This window comes from Oreochromis niloticus, linkage group LG18 (assembly GCF_001858045.2).
Source record: "Oreochromis niloticus isolate F11D_XX linkage group LG18, O_niloticus_UMD_NMBU, whole genome shotgun sequence".
Taxonomy (NCBI): domain Eukaryota; kingdom Metazoa; phylum Chordata; class Actinopteri; order Cichliformes; family Cichlidae; genus Oreochromis; species Oreochromis niloticus.
Window position 1 is genome coordinate 21,282,313 of NC_031982.2, and position 24,454 is coordinate 21,306,766.

Below are 24,454 nucleotides of genomic sequence, written 5' to 3' on the forward strand. Positions count from 1 at the left end.
TTTTGCGCAGCAGAATAATAACGGAACGATTTCAAACAAATAAGCTAAACTATAAACTAAGGGAAAGTGAAAAGTTTAAAACTTAACAGCATTGGTGTTAAAGTTGGTCGGTGGATGATATGATTGTACTAGGTTAGCAGGGGTTTTTTTAAGACTGAGAACCCGTCCTCAATTGTATTTTCTTTTATTAGTGGCACTTCTTCTGGGGGTTTTTTTTTCGTTTGTGGTGCAGTTCATATGCCTTTTATTACGGTGAACTGGGTGAAACCACTGGAGTCCTGCATATGCCCCTGAAGTACAGTACACAGCGGAGGGCCAGGCCAAAAAGAAGCTCCTCAGCTCAGCTGGCCCTTCTCATGGTCTCATGGTCTAAATTTAAAGCTGCCCCAGCCTTAAAAGGTCCTGACGGTGTCTTGTGCATTCTGCCGAGTGGCAGCATTATTTTTGTTCTGTGGACTGCCGTCCTGTCCACTGCCCCTCACCCTGCTGCTTTGCCTGGATCTCAACTTGCTTTAGCTACTTCTGGATTAACACACATTTTCTCTTATTTTCAGCGATTGTGGATTTTTAATTTGTGGTGAGTGAGTGTGCATATTTTTTTAAATAAGCCGAAGTACTTATGTGCTCTGGTTATCATTTAAAACCATGACTCCATAAGGCCCTAGGCCGGCTTCCACTGTATGATTATGTATTTATTTTTTTACTTAGTTTGTTTATAAATGTGTTTTAATTAATCAGTTTTATTATATAGCCTACTAACAGGGTTTTGTTCATTTTGAGAAATAGTGCTCTGGTATATTAGCCTGCATGTGTCATTGTAGTGAAATGTCATCCTAATCTTCCAATTAACACCAGCCTTACCTTACAAAACTTTTATGACCTGGACTTTTTAAAAATGTTTTTAATGCACTCTGTGCCCTCATGGCTTACAGTCCAGTTCAGTGTGTAATTCTTGATGGCTTAATCTGCTTGTAGTAGATGTTGCTCAAGCACACAAAAAGGAGAAAATAGTTTTGTGTAATCTGGGAGAAACTGCAGATCATATAGTTACTGTTGCCTGCCTCCCAGCTGGAGCTGCTCTTCTTTTTAACCTGAGCCATATCTAAAAGAACTTAAGTGGCTTCACATGGGGAGAGGTCAGCTGGATGATATTATTATTATTGTTATTATTATTATTACTTTACAAAAATCTATATTTCATTCATTCCAATCTGCTTTATGTTGTCTTACAATAAACATAAAACCTTTGAAGTTGGACTTTTATTTTGAAGAAACAAACATCTAGGCTTTAGGAATTTGCCATTGTCGCAATTATTTGACATTTTATAACTCGGATATATGAATAACGAAATAACCCTCAATTAAGTCAGTACTGAACATAGATATTTGGTAGCCTAATTATACAAAACCTGCAAAATCAGGAAGTATATTTTAGCTTGTTCTTGCCATCTGTCCACATTTGGTGTCCAGTTCATCACAAAACACTTAAAAAGCCCACTGAAGGAAATGATCTGACTGTAAATTGATATATTTTTGTTCAAGACTTCCTTCCATCTTCTTCCTCCCTCCACCCTAAGCGGTCACGACAGATGGCTTTTAACAGGTTTCTTCCTGTTAAAAGGGAGTTTTTCTTTCCCACTGTCGCCAAAGCGCTTGGTCAAAGGGGGTAATATGATTGTTGGGGTTTTCTCTGTTTTCCTGGTGTTGTTGTAGGGTCTTCAACTGTTAGGCAACTGTTGCTGTGATTTCACAGTACGTGAATAAAGTTGAATTAAATTGAACTGAAAAGTCTGAAAATCATCAAAACCACCAGTTTATCACTTGCTGCTTCATTTAACACAGAAGTAGATCTTAACCAGAGCTAACACATAAGCTGCTTGCCCAAAACAAACAAACAAAAAATCACAATAACAAGTTTAAAAACATATTTTTAACAAGCAACCAATTCTCTTATCCCTTAATCCCTGCTCCTACTACCTTATTACCGGCCTCTGCACTAGACTAACCTCCAGTAGAGAAACCAGTCTTTAATAATAACAGTCAGATTGATTCACAGAGCGGGTAAAGTAAAGGACAGTCATTATAAGTTGGCGGACTGGCCGTCAGGATGTCAGCATCATTACAAGTGACGCAGAAGCTGCAGCATCAGCATCAACATCAACATGAGGAGAAGCAGCAGCAGCAGCATCACTATGAGAGCAGCTATTACCTGAGCAGCAAGTCGTCTGTTAGCAAGCAGTCATTCTCGACTGTCAAGACCACCAGCCATCGGTAAGAGGATTAGAGTGAAGGGGTTGCAGGGTCCAAGGTTGTAACCTGCCACTCCTAGTACTTCAGAAATGATGAATGTTCCCTTTCAAATATTCAACATTGTGCTTGTGGTCTGAAGTGGGTTTAACAGCAGGAAAGAGAGTGCATGCATACCGAAAAGGGTTTTCATCAAGAGCAGGTGCTTTTTTATTCTATAATTTATTTATTGATTTTCTTTTTTATGGTAATAGATTTTAAAAAAAGAAAATATAGCACTTTTTACTGTTAACATACTGTTGTAGCATGGCCTTTAAAGTTTTAAAGTGTGTTAAATGGTAAATCATGAGGGTGACAACGTATTTTCCTTCCAGCTCTTTCTCTACATATTGTAGGTTTAATCAGGAATTAGACACTTAATCAAATCTGAAGGAAAAAATGTTTTGTAATAGTTGTTCAAATAGGCAAAAGCTGGAGAAGTGTGTAAGTACAAGTACAAAAAAAGCAATAGGGTTCAAGGCCTGGAGTCTTGGCATAATAGCATGGGGACCATTACACATGACTGGCAGGTAAACAGAAGGATGGATGTAAAACAACAGCTACTCTTCCCTGTTTTTTTTTTTATAGCTCAGATTTGTGAACTGACTTTTATTTTAAATCTCATCTCTAAGTGTCAAAGCAGACATGTCAGCATCCAACCTCCTAAATTGTCCAGTTATATGAGAGTAATCCACTTATATAGTCTGTATCTTAAAGTAATTTTTCTAAGTTCTTATCCAAAGGCTTTTTCTCATGTGTTTGTGTTTATACATGAGTTTTGTTGCTATAAGAACATCTATTTAAGGAGGCAGGTGCATAGGAGAGGGACAAGCTGATCCAATGTTTGACACAGACTCCCACACGCTATCTAACTTGGACAAACTCTATTTATTTGTGATGCTTTGGCGCTAGACTTTCATGAGGCATTTTGCCAGCAAATAAATGTACTTTTGCAAGTTAAACATTGTGGGAGAATGTTTGCAATGTTGGATCAGTCTGTAATGTTTAAACAAAATAATTTCCACCGTGTTAGAGCTGATATATTGATGTACTTTTATCTATTAACCCACTGAAGTAATACAGAAAAACAGTGAATGCAACAATACAACAAGAGCAGTACAATACAACAACATTGCTAAGACATTTATTTCTTCAATGAAATAATTTTCTGTTTGTTTCTTTTCTTCTGTTCATTTGTTTTCTGTTCTATTAAATTGCACGTTACTGTTATTAAGCCACAAGCTGAATAAAGTTTAAGGATTTCAATTTGATAAAAAATGTTAATAATGGCAAAAAGTTTACAGCCTTACCTTGACATCTTTAAAACTACAAATTAGTGAATATTGTAATGACTTTAAATAGAGCCTGACTGATTTATTGACAGGTCGATACTATTGGACAATGTTAGCTGTCTGCTGCTCTATCAGCATCACCATTTATAACGAGTGATAAATAAAAAATTTTAAAAAGGCAAAGGATAGGAGAAACACCCTTCAGCCATATTATGAGTGTTGATGTTGCACAGTTTTTCCACCAGAGGGCACTCTGTAACTTCTGTGACGGCAAGTCTTTCAAATGCCTTAAACACAACCAACGTATGTAAATAACTACACGTAACAAATACTGGAAAATCTGCATCTGTTTCATGTGTCTGAAAAAAAGAAGAATTGGCCAATGTATTGGAATATCAGATTTTTAAACCACCAGATATCGGTATTCCTCTTAAATAGAAATATATCAGTCAGGTTCTACTTTTAAGCCAGTGATTTTTCTTGGGCTTGTTTTTGTTTATCTTTTGTCTTGCGAACATGCACCTTCCTGTACCAACATGCAGTATGGTTAGCATGTCTTTGTCATTTAAGCTGAGGCGCTCAGTGTCTATGCTGGAGCTGGGATAACTTTCTAAATGAGGTCAAGGAAAGAATTTCAGCTGTAGTGAAGGGCTGCCAGTTATATTCCTGGACAGCCAAGCTATTTTTGAAGATGCGACATGAGCTGTTGCCATTAAGCCAACTGTAAAGACATTGTAAAGAAGCGATGATATTGTAGCTGGTTGCAGGCTGGCTTTCACAGTAGTCTGATAGGTATTAACTCTTGGGCCAGTATGTACAAAATAGCTGTTGTTGATTTTAAGCATCTGTGTTTTGTGTCTTGTTTATTTACTAAAAAAAGAAATCAATTTGTACTTTAGTGATTCCGATTTTCAGACTGACATTCTGTAGCTTGTCAGACAGAAAAGAAGTGCTCTTTTTCAGCCATCAAACTTTATTACCTTTGACTTTGTTTCACACTGAAGCAGGCGTCCTCTCAGCTCACCTGGTGAGTCAGCAATAGAAATAACTTCTTGACATTACAGCATCTTTTGTGAGACTCCCTCCATCTGTCTGTCTCTGCTGTGCATTGAGCACCTTCCACAGATTGTATCCTGCTTCACCAGTACATAACAGACTTCATCAAAGCCACGCGTTCCTGCTTCCTTTTCATGCCAAATGGATAGACTAGCGCTGACTTGGCAGAGATCATGAGTGAAAGAGAGGCTTTAAAACGAGTCTTATGTACAGCAGTCCAAGTTCCATTTAAAAAAAACCTTCTGACAATAGTGAAGACTAAGAGGCTAATGAAACAGACTGTAAATGGGTCAGGATCTTAGGGAGCGGACCGGAATACATCTTCCTCTCTGAGTAACTGGACTATAGCACCAGCTGAATATGTCTTTATGTAACCACCATATTTATTTAAAGGTTTAGTCGTCCAGTGAGCAAAATGCTTCATGCTCTTCATGGTATTCTTAGATTTCTCTGCAGCTCTTAGAAGTCTTCCCCCCCTTTTTTTATACGTGCAAAGTGTGGTGCATATATTTAGTCATCAGTTTATAAAGCAAATCTTCCTTCACAGTAAATAATCTACACCAAATGACAAATGACTAGGAAGGTTAATTAATACCAGTAGGGGTACTTACTGCAAGAGGTACTAGAAGGGATTTTTTTCATGTCTATCAACCACACATAATTCTTAAAGAATAAAAAACTGTAATTAGTCTACTGATGTTAAACTAAACCATGTTTTATATTCAATAGTCCCATTTTAAACACTGTGGTTAGCTGTCATAACCTATCGCTGACATTAAACTTTACAGATGGCGATCAAACACAAACAAATGTTCCACAGCTGGCTGTGAAACCACTTTCAGAAATTTACTGACAGACAAAAATTAAGGAAATGGATTTGTGTAGCAGCAATACAGCCAAAAAACAAGTACAAAGAGCTGGACCACATATTTGTGTTAGACCTCTCTTTCTGTAATGAGTGATCAAAACAATGAAAAAGTCTGTCTGGACTGGTCTGAGTTTGAGTTTTGAGTGAAACTGTTCAGAAACATCAAAAACAACCACAATATCGCCCTTCTGTCTTTGTCAAAATACTGGTTTGAAATCTAGGAATTAAGTGTTTTCCAGTTATAAGTTTGGTATTTAGTAAATGTGTTTCTACAGTAATGTGATTCTTAATATGGACATTTTTATTTTCCACCAAGAATGTTCTTGCATTGCTTGTAACTGGTTAAAGAAAACTTTATAAAGGGTTGTGTGATTGGAAAAAACAGATTGAGAACCACATTTACTATTATAGTTTGTTTGTTCCAAGAAAACAAGCTGATGCAGAAGCCTGATTCTGGCTCAGGTTGTTCTCTGGCAAATCAAAATTTTATAATTTTTTCTTTAAAAAAAACCAATGAATCTTCCACAATCACTCAGCACAGCATTATTTAGCAAAAATAATAATAATAATCATGCAATTTATTTGGAGCTACTCAGTTGTTGCTTCAGTACGATCAATTATGCCTTTTACCTCTTAGCAAGAAGATCTCTGTGAAGACAGAGAAGGGGCAGGAGGTGGTTAAACTGAGCCCACTACCCAAGAGAGCCAAACGCACCTACCTGGCAATGGACAAGGACAAAGAAGTTATCGGCTATGTTATTCCGGTGTTTAGAGCCAGGTGAGTATGCAGTCTGAGTTTGTGGATATTTCTTAGCAAGTAATCAGTATAATTTCTGACATTCATAGTGTGCTCTCTGTTCTCACGTCTTGGTTGGTTTGTATTGTTCTAGTCATGATGTAGTTCGCGGCTTAATGGAGGCCCAGGAGGAGGAGGTCACAGAGGAGGGCATCAACTATGTGGCCATGAGGAACCTGTTTGTCAGGGAGGCCAGGGAGGCCATGGAGGTGAAAGTGGAGAAGAAAACCAGGTCAAAGCATGTCAGGGAATCTGCTGTACGCCTGGAAATGAGCAGGACGGTAAATCCTTTCCATAGTTTTGTGAATGCAAAGGTTTAACTATTTTCACATGACCCATACAGGCGTTGATGGGCTTCATATCACACACTCACACTACAGATGGAGGAATGGTTGGAGTTCCGTAAGAAAATGAACCCAGACAGCCTGACACACCGCCCAGAGTTCATTGTCAAGCCCCGTGGACAGACTGTTTGGGAGGGCAAGGATGTTAAGTTGCACTGCACTGTGGCTGGATGGCCCAAACCCAGGATTGCCTGGTATGTTCCAAGTTTATAAGTTCCCTTCTTCTCTGAGTCACAAAAAAGAGGCTGATGAAAACAGTCAGTCATGCGTGTGTCATAGAGAAGTTTCCATCCAACACGTCAGTCGAGTTTATTTTCCACAGTTGCCACATAAACACCTACATGCACCATGGCAATTAAAAACTCTGAAGACAAGAGTAAAAATAAACAAGTCGTCTTTCTGCTGCTTTTAAGGTATAAAAACAACGTCCTCATCGATGCCAAAGCCCACCCCGAGAAGTACACAGCTGAGAGCAATTACAACATGCACTCTCTGGAGATCAAGAAGTAGGTAATCATTCAGCTGGCCTCTGAATTAACAGCACACACCCAAGATAAACGGTATTAATGTTTTATTTTTTTTGCAGCGCTGAATCTATTTGTGACGTTAATAGTTAATCGTGCACCAACATTTTGTTTCCAGCTGTGATTTCTTCGACACTGCTAAGTATCATGTCTCTGCCCTCAATGTGAAAGGGGAAACTTCTGCTGTGGCCTCTGTGGTTGTGAAAAGTAGGTAACTCGTTTAATGTTCTTTTCCACATGTCCCTCTCTGCAGCAGCTCCAGTCGATTTCAGTTTGCGGTCAAAGTTCAAAGTAGAGGTTTAAAACTCAGCAGTATCCTACAGTTGTGCCCTGAGTATGTTTCAGGAGACAAATCCCTTCAAAGGCACAGACCACAGGAAGGTCTTAAAGCTCATTCACGAGCGCCAAAGGGGCATTTCACCCGTCTGGCCTGTAGATCTATTCTTTCATCTATACTCTTGTGTTGAGTTGCCCAGTTTTGGAGCTTTCTGCCAAAAAGATGTCTGCCTTCTCCTGAGTGTAAAGATAGTAACCAACACTTTTGGAAGAGCCAAAAATTACATTTGAATTCAGCATCAGTGTTGTTTCCCAGTAGTCTGCTGCTCAAAATCTACAAACCTCGTTAGGGGAAGTTTTAAACAGCCGCTATTTTCTTTTTACCAAACTGCACGTGCCAACCGTATCACTGACAAATGAAGTGCACATTTACCCATGAGAGGAAACATAAATGTTGTCCCTCTTCATCTGAGCTGTAATGTTAGTTAGCTGCACACCTCTTTTGTTGAGCAGGTATTGACAGGATGACAGATTTGATGATCTGAAACAAATACTTTTCACAGCATTGTAGATTTTATATAAATTATATCTATCTGATTCTATAGTTCCAGAGGTCAGAGGTCAACATCCCTTTTACAGGTTTTAATAACTTTGTTGTATAATATTTCCCCATAGGGTTCCAAGAGGGTGTTGAACCAGGTCCACTCGATCCTAAACCACGTGAGATCACTTTATATATTATAAACAAACATTTTCTTTTAAATTGTATAAAGTAAAGTAGCTCTAACCACACATTTCTGTTCAATATCAGTTTTATTTTAGCTTTTTTAAGAATTGTTTTTATTAGAGATGGTAATTTAGCTATTTTTGATTAAAGTCAACATCAGTTAAAGCGCCACATATTTTCAAATAAGCGTTAGTGGACTTCAAAAAAAGTCTGCTGGGTGTGACCCTTTAATGCTGAGATCCTTTTATGTGTCTGTAGATGGTTTTAGCCCTGAGCATGGTGTTACCTTTGAAACCACCATTATTGACAAATTTGAAGTGGCTTTTGGCTCTGAAGGGGAGACGTTGAGCCTCGGCTGCACTGTCATCATTTATCCCACTGTGAAAAAATACCAGCCTGAAGTCGTGTGGTACAGAAACTGTAAGTGAAAGAATAAAATGGAAATTGTGCATTATTGTCTTTTCTGAGTATTAAGGCATCAAGCCCCACTTCTTTTGTTAATCTCCTGTCTCATCAGCTGTCCCATTAAAGCCCTCTAAGTGGGTGCACACTCACTGGTCTGGGGAACGTGCCGTACTCACTCTTGTCCACCTTAACAAAGAAGATGAGGGCATGTACACCCTGCGCGTCAACACCAAATCTGGCTATGATACCTATGCTGCCTACGTGTTTGTCAGAGGTAAAGGGCCTAAAATCCTCATCTAAAGGTTACTTTTTTGCAAATGAAGTTACTTTTAGTTTTGTTTTAAATCAAACTGTTAAAATCTAACGAATCGTAACTCTTAAAGTGTGCAAGTGTTATGTCCAAACTGCAGCAGCATGTTATAGATGCGGTGGGGAGGTGCTCAGTTCTGCTGTGTCTTTAAGTGAGGTGTTTGGTTCCCCCTGAGAATTTTTGTATCTATATATATTTATATGTGTGTGAGAAAACCAGCTACAGAGACTGTTTTCTGGAAATCCCTCATAAACATTAAAAATATAGTGATTTATTGATATAAGTGTATCTTAGTTGCAGTCCTGCCACTCATACTGTAAACAAGTAGGTCAGAAAATGGAAACTGGATATGTAATAGAGATCAGCTTGATTTAAAAACAGCACCACTCACTATTAACTGTGTGTGTGTGTGTGTGTGTGTGTGTGTGTGTGTGTGTGTGTGTGTGTGTGTGTGTCTCACTATGCCAGATGCCGATGTAGAGGTTGAGGGGGTTCCCGTAGCCCCCCTGGATGTGCGCTGTCATGATGCCAACAAGGACTATGTTGTGGTAACCTGGAAGCAGCCAGCGGTGGAGGGCAGCAGCTCCATCCTGGGGTACTACATCGACAGGTGGGTCAGCTTCCTCTCTTATGGTTTACAGCGTTTTGCTACTATTTTATACAAAATTGTAAAAAACAAAAATAGTCCGCTTTCATAGGGGGCATATGATACTGTGTACAGCATATGCAGTGAAACTGGTTTAATTGTTGCTGTTTCTGTGTTGGAAATCCAAATTAACACCTGGTTTACAGCGTTCACTAATCTAAATGTTTCCAGGTGTGAGGTGGGGACCCATCACTGGGCTCAGTGTAATGAAGTCCCAGTCAAGTACGCTCGCTTCCCTGTCACAGGACTGGTGGAGGGGCGGTCTTACGTGTTTAGGGTGCGTGCGGTGAACAAGGCTGGAGTCAGCCGTCCATCCCGCATCTCCGAGGCCGTGGTTGCCATGGATCCCTCTGACAGAGCACGCCTCAGAGGTGAGACACAGACCCATCACCTGCTGACACACTTCAGCCATGTAAACAAATTAACCTTCTTTTTAAAAAAAAAATCTATTTAATTAATTTTTCCAAACAGCTGGACCCTCGGCTCCTTGGACTGGAATGATCAAGTTCACAGAGGAGGATCCGACAGGTACGGCACCTTTTTGCTGTCTTAATAAATATAATTTCATAGAATTTTAATTTTAGTTGTCTTTACAAAAAGGTTTTAAAAAGCTATTGAACCTCAATATCTTTCTCATTTTGGCCAAACAGCTCTAATATTTGGACCTGACCATCCCACCCAGCTGCTTGCACATCTCTTAGGTTTACAGTAACAGTCAAGCAACTCTCCTACTCTGATTTTAGACATTTTCTCATATGGCTCAAACACGTATGAGATGTGGGCTCCTTTTCTTTGATTTTAACTGCTATAGCCATCACACAGCTTCCTGATTGATGCCTGTCTCTTTAATCAAGGGGAACTGTGAGCTATTTTTCATTAATGTTTAAGGGGGTCGAATGTGCTATTTTTAATCAGAAATTCAAACTTCACAAAAAATTCAGAGTTGTCAAAATCAGGAACTTGCATGTGTCTGATTTTGAAAACTACCACCTCAGTCTTTATAACAGGTTAGGTTAGGATATGGTATTTGTGGTATTGGTTTATTAATGTCCTTCAAGACTTCTCAGTTTTTTTCCCAATTTTTTAAAACAGTTGCTTCATTCCTGTAAATTTCAGACTCATTACTGTAGGAATAAACAACCTCATATATCCAATCAGTCAAACATCAGCATCACATATCTGATCAGTCTTATAACTTTAGACAATGTTTAATTCATGCAAAGCTTATATAGTAAAATACTGTTTGTACTGTGAGAACAGTCTGCACAGATCATGTGGTTTTGCTATTAGCGCTCCATTTTGGTGTCAGTACAGTCACTTCAGCACTTACCTAGTTGCAGTTGTTGTGTCCAAATGATGAGTATCTTCTTGCCTCTTCAGTCGGTGTAGTCCCAGGAGAACCAACTGATGTTGTGGTTACCGAGGCAACTAAAAGTTATGTGGTACTTGCCTGGAAGCCTCCAGCCCAGAGGGGTCACGAAGGAGTCATGTATTACATTGAGAAGGTGAGAAAAACATTGAAAACTGTCCCATAGAAATATATGAGTCAAACTACTGGATTGATGAGAAGAATCAGTTATATCGTTTGTTATATTTAACATGATTATGGTAAATAAAACAAAGTTTCTAATCACTTAACTAAGTCTTAACTCTTCTCCTTTGAAGCTCTTAAACTATTTACTGCTGATAGCTAACACAATTTAACCTTTAAATCTGAGGAATCAACATATTTTGCAGAGACAATGCAAAATGAAAGCTCCACAGTAAATACACCAGTGTGAAAATGCTCATTTCTAATTGATTTCCTTTGGTCATACAGTGCATTAACAAATACAATGGCAAAGACCTACAGACTTATTATTAGAATAGTGATATGTGAAAGCAAGCATATGGAGACATTATATAAATAATCATACCTCACCTGTTTCATATAGTCAAATTTCATATCTGTTTCAGTCTCTAACATTTTTCTGGCTCTTTGTCAACTGCAGCGTATTTCTGGCACTGACACCTGGCAGAGGGTGAACACTGGTATGCCAGTCAAATCTCCTCGCTTTGCCCTGTTTGACCTGGCGGAGGGTAAATCTTACAGCTTCCGTGTACGCTGCTGCAACTCTGCCGGCGTGGGTGAAGCCTCTGAATCCACAGGAGAAGTCATAGTTGGAGATAAACTGGGTGAGCTGGCAAACCAAGTGTGTCAAAACTAATGTTGCATATAAAAAGACCTGCTCAGGACTGAATAATAGTAGCTCTAAAATCACAATGTCACTGGTTTATTTTACAGTCTGTTGCAGCGCCTTTCTGCATTATAGGATGCTCTGTGTTTTCCTTTTCCTCTAACAGACCTGCCATCAGCTCCAGGCAACCCGGTTGCCACCAGAAACACTGACACGTCTGTGGTGGTTTTCTGGGGGGCCTCCAAAGATGTGCAACACTTGGTGGGCTACTATATTGAATGTAGTGTGGTGGGCACAGATGTCTGGATGCCTTGCAACAATAAGCCTGTCAAGCAGACCAGGTGGGCAGGTTTAAAGGTGCAATTAATGCATGCTCTAAGATGTTGAGGATACTGATTTTGCCATGTCTTTTTATGTCTTGTTTATAATACTTCCACAGGAATTAAGAGGGTAAGTAGCAGCTAAGTGCTGCTAATCAAATGCACTTGATTAACTGATCATCAGAAAGTGTAACCACCTCTATAAAAGCCAATTTACTGATCTGAAGCATCCAGGTGTGTGTTAAGACAACGCCACAATCTTTCCAGGAGTGGACATCCAGCGCAATCACTCCAGAGCTACATCTCAAACCCTACATGTCTAAGTTTCCATATTAAACGTTAAAATTTATGACAGTATCACTAGAAAAAGGATGAGCAAGTATGGCTTGTTTGAAATGGTTGCAAGCTTCTTCTCTCCAAAATGAACATGGTAACATGGCTTAGATGTATTGCATCTGAACAAACCACAAGAAAAAACAATCTCCTTTGGACTGATGAACCTAAGTGGAGATGTTTGACCATAAGTGCAGAGCTCCACATCTGGAGAAAACCAAGCACATCATACCAGCAACCAACATAAACGAATTATCCCAAATGTTAATATGTTGGAGGGATGATGATTTAGGTTGGATTTGTACCCACAGACCTGGGCACCTTGCAGTCACTGAGTTTAAGCTTGTCTGAAATTGAGTCATGCAACAGGATGATCCCAGTGGTAAACAAAGAATCAAGGTGTTGCAATGGCCCACTTAAAGCCCAGACCTCAACCTGAGTGAAGTGATGTGGCAGGACCTTCAGAGAGCTGTTTATAAACGAATGCTTTGATGAGCTGAAGCAATGCTGGGAAGAAGAATCAACACAGTGAGAGACTGATAAAGGGGCAGCACAGTGGCACAGTGGTTAGCATTGTTGCCTCACAGCAAGAAGGTCCTGAGTTTGAGTATTTAAAAAAAAAAAGCAATGTAACTTGAATGGCTCAAAGTATGTTGTATCAAGAGCAACACTTGTGTGATATTACAAAAGATCCCACCTATTGACTAATACTAATGCTGTCATAGATTGTTCATAGAAATGAGTGAAATGCTGAGAATCTCTTTTTTCTGTTTAGGTTTGTGTGTCATGGCCTGATTACTGGTGCAAACTACGTGTTTAAGGTGAAGGCAGTAAATGCTGCTGGATACAGCCAGAGCTCCCCCAATTCTGATGCTGTAGTTGTACAAGCTGCCATCTGTAAGTGTCATAATTCATTCTCATTCTTCACTTTGCACACATTTCTCCATTTTTCCCCCTTATCCATGTATAGTCTTTCACCACTCCTAATTCAAAATCTTTTTTATGTTTTGTTAATTGATTTGCAAAATTTCATTCTCATACAGTTAATCTGCCTGTAAATCTCATGTGTTAATATGTTATGTCTTTGATTCTGTCCATCGGAACGCAGCATTTTCAGTGGGAAAAACATTTCATCACTTATCCAAATGACTCGGCTGACTGCAGGTTTCCCCTCCATTATAAACAGTACATTTGCACATTAGCACTGTTACCTGAAAACAAGGCATAAGCTTAGTTTCATGGTCTGCTATGACCATTGCTCAGTGGCCATGAGTACTGTTCAAAGAGTTGGTACTCTTGTACTCATGACCATTGCTCAGTGGCCATGAGTACTGTTCAAAGAGTTGGTACTCTTGTACTCTTGGGGGAAACCTGCAGTCAGCTGAGACTGAAGAAGTCCCTTGGATGAGTTTTTAAATGTTATGAATTATATGTTTATTAAAGTGCAGTCGATAACTCGCATGTGCCTGCATGGCAGTTTCATTGCTACCACTATATTTGGTAACTTTCCCATCCTTTAATTTTTGTATTTACTTATTTTTTTGTGGCTTGGTTAAACCAGTCAGGTCATGTTTTACAATGTTTTTACTTTGTGTGAAGGGTTTGAGGGTTTCTGCATATAAGTTTAATTTTGCTTGAGTTCTGCTGTTTGATAAATCTTTAGGGGTGCCTCTTAGTGCCTGGCCAAGATGAAGGCTAAACTATTGTGTTCTTAAAGAGCATGATCCTAATGAGTCCTGGCTTTGAAGAATTTCTTAGTGTGAAAGTTTCACAGCTGCTTGCGTTTAGTGTAAGTATTTCTATTTCCATTATTGTGATACTAAACAACAAATGTGTGTTTCTTGTGTGTGTAATGCAGCGGCATGTATGATGTTCATCTGTACCGTCGCAGCTAAGATGATATTTTAACACTGATTACCACTAACACCTGTATGATACTTGGCTAATGTTAACTGTTTTGACTCGCTTACTCACATTTTTTCTCACAATTAAAGCTGACCGTCCTGTTTACTCTCATCACAGCCGTACCTGGGAAACCCACCGGTGTGACCCTGCTGGAGGCCTTCAAGGACTACATGGTCCTGGGCTGGAACGCGCCTGCTAACAACGGAGGAGCTGACATCAGGGGCTATTTTGTGGACTACAGAACCGTAAAGGGAGGCGTTGCTGGAAAATGGCATGAAATGAACCACCAGGCACTCACTACAACTTCCTATAAAGTAAGTTTCAAGTTCCTTCAGGCTCACATTCATAAAACATAAAATGTTATCACTGCATGTAATGAAGCTGGCAGGCACTTTTTAGTCTCTAACTATTTGCATTTGTTTCTGTTAGGCGGAGAACCTGAAGGAGAGGCTCTTTTATCAGTTTCAAGTCCGAGCAGTGAACATGGCTGGTGTGAGTAAACCCTCTCTGCCCAGTGCACCTCTGGAGTGCAAAGAGTGGACCATTACTGTCCCAGGTATCACTGATCACATGTTCACCGAAACACAGAAAATTGAGCTGGTAGATATTAGTAATGGAGGGGTTAAACCAATAACTGACTATCCACTGAAAGGAAAAACTTTAATTACGTAAGGGGGTTACTAAGAGTTAAAGCATTTTTCATCAGTGACCTGACCAAGAATGCTATGAAAATGATAACAAATAATCACACAAATACAACTGTCACACACTGCAATTAAGTGAAAAAACATCCATATCATATGCTACCAGATATCTAGGACAAAATATTTACATTTCTGGGTAACCTCAGCGTAATTTTAAGAGCAACCACACTGATTAAAAGTATTATTCTCTTTATCTAGCAGAATTGCTTATCTGGTATGATCTTTTCTTTTTTTTTAGTTGTGCTATGTCCAATGTTTTACAAGACAGAGACTGATGCAAAATTGCTTAGACAACAATCAGTTAAATCACTTTATATTGCTGTCAGTTCTCAGCATTATCATTTGGTGCTAGGCCAAGTTTTTGTCTATATAATTAGACCTTAGAAAAGGAAAAACAATCCAAAATTAGCCCCTGATATTAATTATTTAAACACTTTTATCTTTAAGGTGTTCCTGTTGGTCTTCATGTACTGGAGATCCGTGACACCTCTGTGGTGGTCCTGTGGGAACCACCGGTGTTTGATGGTCGCTCTCCTGTCAATGGCTACTACTTGGATGTCAAGGAGGCCTCTGCTGGTGAGGAATGCTGGAAAGGTGTTCATGAAAAGGTCAACAAGATGAAATACATGAAGGTGAGGAAGATGCATATAATCCAGTTTGAACAAAATTGGTTCTTTAATATCTTAATGTCAAATACGACATGTGAATAGTTTTAATAGTTGGTGGTTGGACTCGCTCTTACCCCTGCCTGTCATGTGCTAAATCAGGTGACTGGACTGAAGGGTGGTGCATCCTATGTGTTCCACGTGCGTGCTCAAAATCTTGTTGGAGTTGGAAAGCCCTCTGCAGTCTTAGGTCCAATCCTGGCCCAGACTCGCCCTGGTGAGTGAGACTGTTATGTAACTGATGCAGTCAGTCACAGAGTGTTCCTATCCAGTCTTACAAATATGTGGAAAATTTGTCCTCACACATGATTTGACTGTTTTTTTGCAGCTCTACACTGATGGCCAGGCTTTTTATTTTGATGATTTAGTCTTTTAATGACTAAAATTCTGAGTTTGAGAACTGAAAATACTAATATCGGGGATCCTCTCACCATTTAATGTCTCTCTCTTAGGCACCAAAGAGATTTACGTGGATGTTGATGATGACGGTGTGATTTCCATGGTCTTTGAGTGCTCTGAGATGATGGAGGGCTCTGAGTTTGTTTGGTCCAAGAACTACAAAGAGATCACAGACACCTCTCGCCTGACTATTATCAGTGAACGGGGCAAGTAAGTATGCATTATGTACCACTAATGAATAGAATAGAATAGAATAGAATAGAATAGAATAATCCTTTAATTGTCCCACAAGGGTAAATGTTCACTACCAACATTTTCCCCAAGCATTAGAATCCATGTCACCAGATGATATCAGCTAAAAAGAGAAAAAATGTCCCCACTCTCCTCCCTTGCTGTTTCATCATCTGCAGATCCAGAGCTATCTTCAACAGTCCCTCTCTGGAGGATCTGGGCACCTTCTCCTGTGTAGTCACCAACACTGACGGCATTTCCTCCAGCTACACGCTCACTGAGGAGGGTGAGACGCCCTTTGAAGGCTGTCTCAGATTACTTGGTGCAATACTTCTGTCGGTTTACAGAGGTCATGACATTCATCCATTTTGTTGTTGTTTTCTTAATTGACAGGTCTCAAGCGTCTTCTGGACATCAGCCATGATCACAAGTTCCCTGGTGAATATTGGCACAAAGCACAGATGTTACCAAGACCAGAATTTCAGTTTTATTTAGAACTAAATGTAGATATTGGTTTAAATATGGCTTAAAAATGATTTCTTTTCTCAAACAAATGCAGCCTACAAGCCTGTTTTTAACTCTGATATTGCTGATACCAGCCACTGTGACTTTATGCCCTACACGTATACCTACATGCAATCCTAAAAAAATAGAAGTTGTTCTGCAAGAGCTTTAATAAATCTGGTGCTCTGTAGTTATTCCCTTTAAGAACGAAATGGCTATGGAGCTGCTCGAGAAGGGTCGCGTGCGATTCTGGACTCAGGTGGAGAAATGCACTTCTGACTGCCAAGTGGAGTATGTCTTCAACGATGTTATCATTTCTCAGGGAAAGGTAGGAAAAATACTGCAATAATAATGCTTGTTGTAAATTGAACGTAACCTTACTGCTGAAGGATCAGAGATTTTGTGTTTGCCTCACTGCTTTCAGAAATACACAATGAACTTCGACAAGTCCACCGGTATTATTGAAATGTTCATGGACTCTCTGGAAGTCACAGATGAGGGGACGTTCACCTTTAACCTTGTGGATGGCAAAGCTAAGGGTACAACCAGTCTGGTGCTAATTGGAGATGGTAAGCAGCTTTAATGGCTAATACAGTTTTGACTTCCATTTTGATATAATGGTCACCTGGATTAGCCTAACTTATAACTTTAAGGACTGACAAAATGACATAAAAGTACTGAGCAGTTAAGACGAAGTCAAGAGAACAGCATGAAAATGAAGGCTGTAAAAATACACAATGCAAATGTCAGTGTAAATATAGACATCTCCCAGTCTGCTAGGTGTATTGCCAGTGCTGCAGTTTAATTATGTATCCATTGAGGGGCAGCAGAAGGCAACGTTTACTTACAGTTGTCCCTTCTCATTTTGTTATGCCACATTTTCTAATACAGTCCAACAGTGAATGAGGGGAAGAATAAGGGTTTAATCTGTTTTTTTAACATTTATGTTTCTCTTTGTCCAGAATTCAGAGAGCTTCAAAAGAAGTCAGAATTTGCAAGGGCAGAATGGGTCAGGAAACAAGGTAAGAAATCTCACGCCTCTTTCACGTAAGCCTAATGATAATTAAACAAATCATTTTTTGTGTAATCATTCAATATATTTTCAGGTCCTCACTTTGTCGAGTACCTTGACTTCAGTGTTACCCCTGATTGTGATGTACTGCTGAAATGCAAGGTAATAGAAACAAATGTGAATAATTACAGCGCTGTTGATATTTCTTCAAAGATGGAGCACGTAGATAAAGCAACTCCTTCCTGTCCCTCTCTTTGTTTCATAGATTGGAAATGTCAGACCAGAGACTGAGATCACTTGGTCTAAGGACTGCATTGAGATTGCAGAGGATGATGAGGATGCTAAGAAAATCGAGAGACAGGACGGCGAGCTGACCTTTAATATCGGAAAGGTCAGCCGTTAGATGGAGGCCATACGTTGCGAGGAGTTGTGAGCTTATGAGTAAAGAGCTAAAAGCGGTGCTGATGCAGCTGTGCTTCCATTGTACAGCTTTACTAGCTGCTGCACTGTCTACCAGCCCTCTCTGACACGTACATTCATAAATGATGAAACACTTTGGAAAATATTCACCTTCCCAGGTTGTAGTAGAGTGCTGGAGTCAGCACATTAGCGTGTTCCCAGTGGGGATCTGAACAGATGCAGTGGGTACTGAAACTGCTACAATTAACACTTTCTCTGAATTTTCATACTTGGAGACTCGGCGATCGTATTAATGCCCACGTAATGCCATTGTACATGTCATGTCCTTTTAACTCATTCATTTCATTCTAACAATAATCAATATAACTTCTCTGGCCACCTTACATGCACAAAAAAGAAAAGAAAAAAACTCTTTTTGATAGAATTTTGATCTGGTTTGTCACTAAGGGCCCAGTGCCAGGGAAGCTACATTGATATTTCATTGAGACTGTGTAAGCATTACTCATTAGAAGAGGGTCGGTGTCATTGCATGAGCTCCTGTCAGCTGCATTTGCAATAACTGGCTTATCTGTCTAATTCACAGTGGGTTATTAAGCAAGAGAAAAAGAAAGAAAAAAAGAGAAAACCACCTGCAGAGGACGTTCCCCCGCCACCAAGACCTAAAGTCTGGACATAATCTTTCTGCCATAAGTTGACACCTGATTTCTCCATGTGTCCTCCTTGTCTTCCCTTATCCATGTTTTTCTCTGTCCTTTCCATGTTTTCCCTTAAACGCCTGCAGCATCACGGGCGGGAGAAAAGCTTGCCTTTTCGGTTTACTTGGTCCCTGTCTGGCTATTTGACTGTCTTTTATCTGTCCCAAAAATAATATTGCACTCCCCTCACTTTGAGGTTAAGGGGATTTCACTATTGCTTCAAGGATACTTATGTGACTTTTAATTTGAATCTTAGATCTCCAAGCACGACGCGGGTGTTTACGAAGTCTTCCTGAAGGATGAGAGAGGCAGAGATAAGAGCACCTTCAATCTGACAGATGCAGGTAGTCTCCCTCATAAATTTTAGGAGCTGAAAATCAAGTGGAAAAGTGGAAATAAGTGCTGCGGAAAAGCAAAAGTAATATCAGCGAATGTGACATTAATTGCTGTCGTCATGCTTTTCCCCAGGATACCAAGCTGTAATGAATGAGCTGTTCAGGGTTATTGGTGAGTCATTAAAATTCACACTTACCAGGCAGTAATGAAGCACAACACATAGACCACGCACTAAAGAGGCCCACAGAAAGAAGCAGAATGTGCCTATTCAAAGTATTTTTCCTGAGAACGAACAATTAACATCTAAATATTTCATGCTTTACTGCATACCATTATCCGATATTAGCTCCAAGAGATGCAAATACGTGCCTGTCTTTGCTCTTTTCTCCCTCCAGCTAACTCTTCCAGCGAAATCAAAGTTCTCAGTACCGAGCATGGCATCGTCCTCTACTCCACGGTCACATATTACCATGAGGACCTGCGTGTTGGTTGGCTCCACAAGTATGTGAAATTGACCTGGGTTGCAATCTTTTCTTTTATTTCAAGACTCATTCACTTGTAAAATACACAAAGCAATACTGTCATGAAGCTACATTTAAAAACAAATGCAGCTGATAACAGTCTTTGCCCATGACTCTCAGAGGTGTCCAATTAGATTGATATAATACTGTTATCGACACTGTGCAAAATTATCTGACCAGCATTGTAAAATGTTGCTTATAACCATACAGTCTGCACATGTAAATATGAGGTAAACCTCTTAGTGCATGATAAATGCATGTGTAAATGATTCAAGTTAATTCTAAGGAGCTTGCAAAGAAAAGCGTCTGGACTTCTTTAAGTTGCTTGAAGATGTTTCACCTCTCATCCATCATTCAAGTTAATCCAAAAAAACAACATTTTTATCTGAAGAATTTTTGCAGATCACTATTACATAAAGACAAAATAAGTCATACAGGCAAAACTACCTCAAAACATAAACACAATTTGAAACAGACAACAGATGTTTGAATTGATTTTTTTTGTATCAGAAGGATCTGTGCGGTAAAGTCTCTGTGTGGGGAGAACTGAAAAAGGGTAGGACGTGGTTAAATGGTCAGTTTTGCGTAACCCATTGGTTACAGAAAATCCATTATGAAACCCCAAGCTGAATGTTCTCACCATCACCATCTTGGTGTTTTGAATGAGTGTCATAAGTGAGGGGTGAATAACTTATTGTAATTACAGTTTATACTGAATAATCCTCCTGAGTCTTAGAATGACCAAAATTTAAAAATTGAACTTTTTCAGTTTGAACTATTCAACTCAGGGTCGCCGGGGGGCTGGAGCTTGTCCCAGCTGTTGTTGGGCAAGAGGCAGGGTACCCATGGATGAGTCACCAATCTGTTGCAGAGCTAAAATAGAGACAGTCAACCATTCACACCTATGGGCAATTATAGAGTCACTCGTGCATGTTTCTGGACTGTGGGTGGAAGGCAGAGTACCCGGAGAAAATAATGAAAGGCCACTGGCTGGATTCAAACCCAGGACCTTCTTGCTGTGAGGTGCCAATACTAACTACTGTGCTGCCCTTCAGGCTTAAGTGGAACTAGCAGATTGAGCCTGTACAGTACAACTGTCCTTTTGTAACCACAAGGGTCGCCCCCTGCTGGCTATTAAAAAGAATGGATATTAAAAGCACTTCCACAGTTGGCTTTGCTTTTCAGACCCAGCAGCTACATCTATCTTTTATACTGTCCATAATCCTCACTGGGGGAAGTGATGCAGAAGGGAGCTGCAAGACAGCCATAACAAGACCCGGCTGAATTCTCTAAATCCTTAGGAAAGGTGCTCCAGTACTTCCTTCATTAATTCCTTTTGTGTGAGATACTGTGGAGAATCCTGCATGAAAGGAAAGAAGATAAAGCTGTCTCACAGTCAGCTGCATGTTTTTTCTTTTATTAGAGGCTCAAGGACAGCCAAGCTGCTGATAGTGCAGAGATGCATTTCCATATCTGAAAATTGTTGTAGTAGGGTGTATATGAAATGTTGTGAGATTAGAATTTGAGAATCAGATGACTGCTGTAAAATGGGTTCACGTGTTTTACTTGATGTTAGTTGATATTAATTATATGCTTATCTGCAACTCGTGAACTATTATTTCTCCCCCAGAACAAAGTCGAGTTTTCGTAACAAATGTAACCACACTGACCAGTCAAATAAGTACCACTTTATCGACAATGTGTCACCGTGTCACGTTTCAGAAATGTTAATTTGATTTAAATATTGTTTCAATTAAAACCTGTAAAGTTTGGTTAACATAGCACCCATGCCATAGTTAGCTAAGCTATTTACATTTAGCTCAATATTTATTTATAATTTCAACTATTTCAACTAATTTCTCTGTATTACCTATTGCTTTTAGAATTAACATTAATCTAGCCATCCATATATATCTCTTCCAGCATACATCTACATATTGTAACAGTTAAATTCATTACTCTCATGAAATTCTTTAACACTTCTCTGCTTTTTTGTACTATAGTTGTCATTACAACTTGTGTAAAATATCACAATGGTAGTCATGGTACTGCTTTTTGTATAAGACCTTCAAAGCTCGTGTGTGTACTATGGCAACACTTTTTGCATATCTGAGACCTGCAGTGCACAACACGAGGTAATATTGTGCCATTCATAATTCAGATTAAAAATGAAACAGTAAAAAAATGGCAAAAACTATCAGCTCTCTTGTTGATGTACATGATTATATATGTATAGATGGGGCTAAATTTTGCCACATGTGACATTTTTCCCAAAAAACCCAGGTATTATTATGCAAGATTGAAGCGTCTGCTGCAAGTATTGCTCCATACTTGAGTCATATTCCTTGGTGTACTGGATTGTATACATTTTCATTTCAGTAAATTAGGAGTCAGGCATTATTTGATGTCTGTGTTCTTGATTCCTTCACCAGAGACGGCAAAATTGCTGCTTCAGAGAGAGTTAAGTCCGGAGTCACAGGAGACCAGCTTTGGCTTAAGATCAATGAGCCCACTGAGAAGGACAAGGGCAAATACAGCATGGACATCTTTGATGGCAAGGACGGTGTAAAGAGAGCCTTTGATCTGACTGGCCAGGGTGAGTAAAAGTTATAAAGTCAAAAGGAGCAAGACGCTTCAGGCGCAGAAAGAACCGCATCCTGTTAACTTTGTCTATCTTTTGTGCTTATGTAACCAAATTATAATTGGTGATTTGTCCTGGTGCAGCATGGCAAGAGGCATTTGAAGAATTCCAAAGGCTCAAGTAAGTAAACAAACTCATCTGACTCCATCCTTCTTTTGTGTAATTCAGCTTTTCTGTCTGAAGAGGATGTTTACAGAAATAAATAGCAGCAACCATCACAAACTCAAAATAGACATGAGGGCTCTTTTGAATGCACTCAAAATACATTTGCCGGTAGTGTACAGCTTAGAAATAACTACGATACCATTTTAGAAAGCTTCTGACAATGTCTGTGTCCTTCCTTCCTCCCTTAGAGCTGCAGCAATCGCTGAGAGAAGTAAGTGCCTATTTATTCTCTGGTTTCTCCCGAGGGACACCGCTCTATGAAATTATGTAACATTTTTTGGGGTATCGTTAAAATTTTAACTTGGATATAGCGTGGTTAAAGGATAGATCTCCTCTGTAGCTGAAATATGAAAGTGAACAAAGGACATTTCCAGCTAAAACACACTTCACTACACCAGTGAAAAATGCAGCATTGGTGAGTATAATGCTCACAAGCTCTCCTTGATGATTGACACTTGCACCTTTATTTCCTGTTTAGACCGCGCTCGTGTTGTTGGAGGCTTGCCAGATGTGGTTGCAATCCAAGAGGGCAAGGTAAAGAAACAATTTTTCACTCTATTCATGAAGCGTGTCACTCTGTTATTCTTTCTGTTCTCTCTTAGTTTGTGTTATTCTATGAGTGTGTCTTACCTCTAAAATCTGATAAGCTCTCTTGTTGCATATGTGTGACACCCATCAATCCCCTGACAACTTATATTTACTCGTTAGTCCCTGAACCTGACTGGCAACGTTTGGGGCGAGCCTGTACCTGAGGTGTCCTGGACGAAGAACGAAAAGCAGCTGGTATCTGACGACCACTACAAACTCAAGTTCGAGCACAACAAGTTCGCCAGTATCACAATCGCCGCCGTCACCACAGCTGACTCTGGCAAATACGCCCTTGTGGTGAAGAACAAGTATGGCACAGAGGCCGGCGAGTTCACCGTCAGCGTGTACAACCCAGAGGAAGAGGAGAGCAAAGAGGAGAAGAAAGACTAAAGGATGACACAGCGTAATGGCACAAAGAAGATTAACAACAGGGCAGTCTCCAAAGTATTTTACCCCGGCATGTGCCGGTGCAACACAGCAAATAAATAAATCATGAATTTAAAAAAACAAAACAATCATGGGTTAAAGAGTTTTGGGCATTTCTTATCAAGGATAGGGTTATGAATGTGAAACAGAATAACTGTTTGCTTGCAGTTTGTGCTTGATGTGTCATGTATGGGGGATAGTTGACTTGACAATTTTATTTTGAAAACAGCATGAAGACCTCCAAAAACAAAACACTGTATTCTGATCATTTAAAGTTTTACATTTGAGTAATTTTAGGCATTTCAGACCATATCACTTTGGGTTTTCCCCACTGTTAACAACAAAAAAAAGAAAATATTATGTCGTTAACTTTATACCAGCTATTGCAATCAACTTATAAAGTGATATGATGGCTAAAACTGTGTGTGTATGTTATGTCTGTACAGCTTGCGAGCTACAAGTCAGTGATCACATGTGTTTGTAGGAGAGGTGGAGCTGAAAAGCACTGATGCCATATAAACAAGTACACAGCAATCAGAACAGGTTCACTGGATGTGTCTCACACACTGTACAAACCCAAAGGAGTACAGGCAGAACTGGAAAGCTTGGAATCACTTCTGAACGAAACACACTGAAGAAATTCCGTTGAACGCGGGGTGGGGGTAGTGGGCGGGAAAGTTGTTTTTCAGGTACAATATAAAAACAACCATGTGATAAACAGTCATGTACCATGTGGCCTGAGGCTGAATATAGTATCTATGTGTCTCTTCAAGGCACTCTTGCAATAAAACTGCACCTGCTTGTAGAGAGGGTTGCCTTTGTTCTCCATAATCTCCCGTCTTCAGCTCATTGATTGACAGAAATGCCCTCAGTACAATAAAT

At 39.6% G+C, this 24,454-nt stretch overlaps 1 protein-coding gene across 3 annotated transcripts; it reads left to right on the forward strand.

Annotated features, from left to right (window-relative positions):
• Positions 1 to 269: 269 nt before the first annotated feature.
• On the forward strand, positions 270 to 24,377 carry myom1a (myomesin 1a (skelemin)). 3 transcript variants are annotated; one of them, XM_003437825.4, is made up of 38 exons: positions 442 to 577; positions 2,057 to 2,271; positions 6,140 to 6,280; positions 6,393 to 6,579; positions 6,679 to 6,836; positions 7,056 to 7,148; positions 7,285 to 7,373; positions 8,118 to 8,162; positions 8,428 to 8,589; positions 8,687 to 8,848; positions 9,353 to 9,494; positions 9,702 to 9,901; positions 10,002 to 10,058; positions 10,911 to 11,035; positions 11,522 to 11,705; positions 11,874 to 12,048; positions 13,136 to 13,257; positions 14,383 to 14,579; positions 14,695 to 14,821; positions 15,417 to 15,601; positions 15,737 to 15,851; positions 16,087 to 16,243; positions 16,444 to 16,550; positions 16,658 to 16,702; positions 16,960 to 17,096; positions 17,193 to 17,337; positions 17,731 to 17,790; positions 17,875 to 17,942; positions 18,046 to 18,171; positions 18,784 to 18,864; positions 19,152 to 19,239; positions 19,364 to 19,402; positions 19,627 to 19,732; positions 22,185 to 22,348; positions 22,477 to 22,513; positions 22,747 to 22,769; positions 23,037 to 23,092; positions 23,267 to 24,377. In XM_003437825.4, exons 2-38 carry the CDS (start codon positions 2,108 to 2,110, stop codon positions 23,534 to 23,536), a joined length of 4,539 nt encoding a protein of 1,512 aa, XP_003437873.1. In that variant the 5' UTR covers positions 442 to 577; positions 2,057 to 2,107; the 3' UTR covers positions 23,537 to 24,377. The 3 variants fall into 3 exon arrangements, with proteins under 3 accessions (XP_019203426.1, XP_019203427.1, XP_003437873.1); XM_019347881.1 differs by lacking the exon at positions 2,057 to 2,271 and having other exon boundaries at positions 270 to 577; XM_019347882.1 differs by lacking the exons at positions 2,057 to 2,271; positions 18,784 to 18,864 and having other exon boundaries at positions 270 to 577.
• The last annotated feature ends 77 nt before the right edge of the window (positions 24,378 to 24,454 follow it).